General features: G+C 38.1%; 1 protein-coding gene across 1 annotated transcript; it reads left to right on the top strand.

Moving 5' to 3' along the window:
• The first annotated feature begins 315 nt into the window (after positions 1-315).
• Positions 316-1,239, top strand: LOC140523259 (olfactory receptor 5M8-like). Its single transcript, XM_072638212.1, has one exon. It carries the CDS (start codon positions 316-318, stop codon positions 1,237-1,239), a length of 924 nt encoding a protein of 307 aa, XP_072494313.1.
• Positions 1,240-5,044: the final 3,805 nt, after the last annotated feature.

The raw sequence follows: 5,044 nt of genomic DNA, 5'->3' as shown, positions 1-5,044 counted from the left end.
GGATCCACACCTAGCTCATGCTTCCTCTTATGTCCAGTATTCTATGAATTATCCCTTGCTGTCTCCAATCTTAGGGGGTGCCACCGCAAGCTTCCTTGCTTACCCAAGGAGGTACTTTCTGTGGAAATGGAGGAAATAAAAGCATAATAACAGTGAAAGTTAAGAGGAAGAGAATGGAATGCATCCACTTTTCGAAAAGAATACATTTTTACTTAATTTTATGTAAAATAACTCAATGTATTTATTATTGTCCACATTTAATGACCCTTCTATATTACCAGGTACAAAATCAAGAAGTTCCCTCATAGGGAAGAAATGAGTGGGAATGTCACTACAAACCTCCAGTTTATTCTCTTGGGACTAACCCATCGCCAGGAGCTTCAGGTCCTGTTCTTTGTCCTCTTTCTAACCATCTACATCATCACAGTGGTGAGCAACCTGGGGATGATGGTACTAGTGAGAATTAATCTCCGGCTTCACACACCCATGTACTTTTTCCTGAGTCACTTGTCTTTTGTGGACCTCTGTTTCTCTTCCAATGTGAGTCCTAAAATGCTGGAGACTTTCATAGTGGAAAAGGCCACCATCTCCTATTCATCCTGTTTGGTGCAGTGTTACCTTTTCATTGCTTTGGTCCATGTGGAAATCTACATCCTGGCTGTGATGGTCTTTGACCGCTACATGGCCACGTGTAATACTCTGCTGTATGACAGCAAGATGTCTCCCACTGTCTGCACCTCTCTCATCTCAGTGCCCTATGTCTATGGTTCCCTCACAGGTCTCATGGAGACCATGTGGACCTATAGTTTATCATTCTGTGGCCCCAATCAGGTTAACCATTTCTACTGTGCTGACCCTCCTCTCATCAAACTAGCTTGTTCTAGTACTTACAACAAAGAACTCTCTATGTTTGTTGTTGCTGCGTTTAACTTTACGTTTTCCCTGTTCGTCATTCTCATCTCCTATCTGTGTATTTTCCCAGCTATCTTCAGGCTTCGTTCTGCAGACAGCAGGTGTAAGGCCTTTTCTACTTGTGGGTCCCACCTGACAGCTGTTACTATATTCTACTCAACTCTTTTCTTCATGTACCTGACACCACCCTCGGAGAAGTCAGTGGAACAAGGGAAAGTGGTGGCTGTGTTTTATACTTCAGTGATTCCAGTGTTGAACCCTATGATCTACAGCTTAAGGAACAAAGATGTTAAAGGAGCTTTAAGCAAAGAATTCTTCAGAAAATAACTTTCTAAATAAATCGCAGTGTTTAGTTGTCTAAAATAGTTTACCATTTCTTAAGCTGTGTGGACTTGGAATTTTCCTTCACTCTTTTTGGAAAGGCAATTTGGGTCAGTCTACATGTGGCAGAGATTAGGCCCAAGCAACACTATTATTGACCATAATATTTTTCCTTTTCAGGCAGAAAGAAATTGTTATTTTATTGACCAGGTGGAAAGTGGAATTGTTTAGTAGAATTAAAATTAGGACTAGTAGCAGACCAGGTTCACATTCTGTTTTCAGGTCTTACAACCTTGGCCAAATCATGTCCTCTCTCTGGACTTTGACCTTCATGAATATGATGTGAGCAGGCTGAAGTACATGTTCAGGTTCTTTCCAGTTCTGAAATATTTGTTGGCTAAAGAAGAGTGTTCGTTACATAGAAGTGTTTTGGGTAATTGCTGTTTTTAGAACTCCCTTCCCTAAATGATTGAAGAAACAGTTGTAGAGTATTAGATCCAAAAAAGGCCTTAGAGATCATATCGTTCTTTGCTCTCCCTATTTTAACGTGAGGAAAGTGAGCTCTAGGGAGGGGAAGAGACTTGAATAAAGTCATCCACAGGTTTATTAACAGTTTGAACAATCCTGGAATTTCATTAACTCATTTTCCTTTTCTATAATATCACAAACCTTGCCTTAAAAGAAAAAAGTCAGAAAGCATACTGATATCAGTGCCTAATCTCTTTTTTCCACTGACAGATGGCAGCAAGATGTCAAGAGAAAAAGAAACTATGGGAGGGAGAGAGAAAGAATAGGAGAAAGAGATCTGGAGGGTTAGAGAAGGAAAAGGTAATAGAGAAAGGGATGGAAAGAAGGAAGAAAGTGAGGAAGAAACTGACATTCATATAGCTGTTACAAGTTAGTTAATTGTTTCATATTCTTTCAGTTGAACCTCACAAAACATCTGTGAAATTGGTAATACAAGTAATATTTTCTCCATATTTAACAAGAAAAATTGAAACTCTTGAAATTTCATGTGACCATGAACACACATGACATGGATGATTAATAAATAATCAAGACAAGATTTGAATCATGGACTTCCTAACTCAAAGTCAAATTCGCTACACTGCTTCAAGGAAAGAGAGAGAGACAGAGACAGACAGACAGACAAAGAGACAGAAAGAAATAGACAGCAACAGAAAGACACAGAGAAACAGAGAAAGAGAGCAGGAAGGAAAGGAAAAAGGAAATAAGGGCAGGAGGACGAGAAGAAGGGAGGGAGATTTACTGGAAGAATTTGTTCCTTACAATATCTAGACTGTGCTTTACCCTGAATTATTATTATAAATATAGTTGAAACCAAAACGATACCTCTGAAGATATGCAGAGATATGCATCTCTATATTGAGGGCTGCTATTGATTTCCTGACTCCATGAAGCCAACTCTTTTCCCTGAGTAATCTTCAGGGTGTCAGCTATTAAAATCTTCATCTTCTAATACCCACTGGTCCATCTAGAGTCTGCTGCTTCTACGTTTTTGCTGGAATGAAAGCTCCTTCAGAGAAAGCACTGCTTTTTGTGTTTGCCTTTGTATCCCCAAGTGCAATCACCAGGAATTGTGCCTGACGCAAAGATCACTGTTGTTCCTGACTCAGAAGAGAGGAGAGGATGAGAGACTAGGGGGAGAAGAAAATCAGAATACTGTCAGACAACCAGTTGTTGGGAAAATTTTCACCAGGAGCTGGAAACACAGACGAAAGACAGAGGAGGAGTCTATCATAGTCCATCAGCTGCTGGCTTCCTAGTTGTCTATTTTTTCTCCTATATTAGGTAATTGACTTTTGTAGCCATTGCTACACAGTTAAAATGCTCCTTTCCTTATGACACATGACTTGATCGATCCAGTTAAGATAAGTGTTTTATATTTAGTTTTTTTGCTCTTCTTATGCATGTACTTACAATGTTTTGTAATTTGTTAGGAATGGCACTTGTTAATTTCTTTTTTATGATTTTTAATATGTGGAGTAAAACAAGCATTTCCATAACATAGTACAATAAAAAAATAATTGCACATGAAACTGTAAATCTACTATACGCAACTTGCTATTCCTTTCAACTACACAACAAAATTAAAATGCAATTTTTTTCCTTTTTTTCCTTCCCTGTGTGCTTTCTAGAGATGGCTACATATGAGTGTGCTTGTGTATACACACGCAAACACACACATGCATATATGTATATATACATACATATATGATACACATACACATATATATTTGAGTATGCATGTATATGTGCATATGTATATATACACACATGTATACATACATTAACACATATATATTTATATGCATAAAATATTGGTTCCATACAAACTTCGATTTATCAGTTCTTTCTCTGGATACAGATAGAATATTTCTTCATATGTCCTCATAGCTAATTCAGGTATTTACAATACTCAAAATAGTTTATTTGCTCAAAGTCATTCTTAAAGTAATATTGGTATTACTATATACAAGGTTTGCTTGGTTTTGTTCATTTTGTTCTTCATTATTTTGTGTAAATCTAAGTCTAAAATCATTGAGCTCAGGGGGCAGAGCCAAGATGGCAAAGTAGAAGGAGGGACCTCCCAGAACTCTCCCCTCACACTGCTCAAAAAGCCTGTAAAAGTGACTAAATAAATTCCAGAGCTGCAGAGACACAAAATGACAGATTGAAGCAAATTTCGACTGCAAGACGATCTGGAAGGTTGACTGGAAGTGTCTGTCCCACGGTAGTGGGAATAGAGCACAGTTTGGAGTGAGCCTTGCCAGTGAGGACAAAAATGCAGCAGTCTGTAGGAGACTGAATCACTGGCAGCTGCTGAGGTTTCCAGACAAGTTCAGAGGGATGAGTCTCTCTCCTAGCTGAGAGGGGCAGGTGGTTTGGCTGCCTCCCAGTTTCGGTTCCAGCCACAACCACAGCCACAGTCCCAGTCCCAGTCCTGCTCTTAGCCCCAGGAAGGTGGCAGCCACTGCAGAAGTGGAGGCGGCTTCTGGAGCCCTCTACTAAGCAAAGAGCTCATAAGTCAGAAAATTGACAGGGAAAACTAGGCAAACAGGGGGAAAACAAACTAACTTTAGATTCTTATTTTCTTGGTGACAAGGTATTTTCTTAAATCATTGGTGACAAGGAAGATCAAAACATTAAACCAGAAAAATACTACGAAGTCCAAGCTGTTGAATCCAAAGCTCATGAGAAAATATGAATTGGTCTCAGGCCATGGAACAGTTCAAAAAATTGTCTAAAAAATTCAAAAAGCATTTTGAAAATCAAGTAAGAGAAGTAGAGGAAAAATTGGGAAGAGAAATGAGAGTGATGCAAGAAAATCATGATAAATGTGTCAACAGTTTGCTAAAGGAAACCCCAAAAAATGCTGAAGAAAATAAGATCTTTAAAATTAGACTAATCCAAATGGCAAAAGGGGTCCAAAAAGCCAATGAGGAGAAGAATGATTTAAAGAGCAGAATTTGCCAGATGGAAAAGGAGGTCCAAAATCTCACTGAAGAAAATAATTCATTAAAATTAGAATGGAACAAATGGAAACTAATGACTTCATGGGAATTCAAGAAATTAAAAAACAAAATCAAAAGAATGAAAAAAAATAGAAGACACTGTGAAATATTTCACTAGGGAAAAAAAGAAGAAAACAACTGACCAGGAAAATTGATCCAGGAAAGACAATTCAAAAATTACTGGACTATCCGAAAGCCATAATCAAAAAAATAAAAGTCTAGAAATTATCTTTCAAGCAATTAATAAAGAAAATGGCCCTGATATTCTAGAACCA

Source organism: Notamacropus eugenii, chromosome 2 (assembly GCF_028372415.1).
Source record: "Notamacropus eugenii isolate mMacEug1 chromosome 2, mMacEug1.pri_v2, whole genome shotgun sequence".
Classification (NCBI taxonomy): Eukaryota; Metazoa; Chordata; class Mammalia; order Diprotodontia; family Macropodidae; genus Notamacropus; species Notamacropus eugenii.
This window is presented reverse-complemented; position numbering and strand designations above follow the sequence as displayed.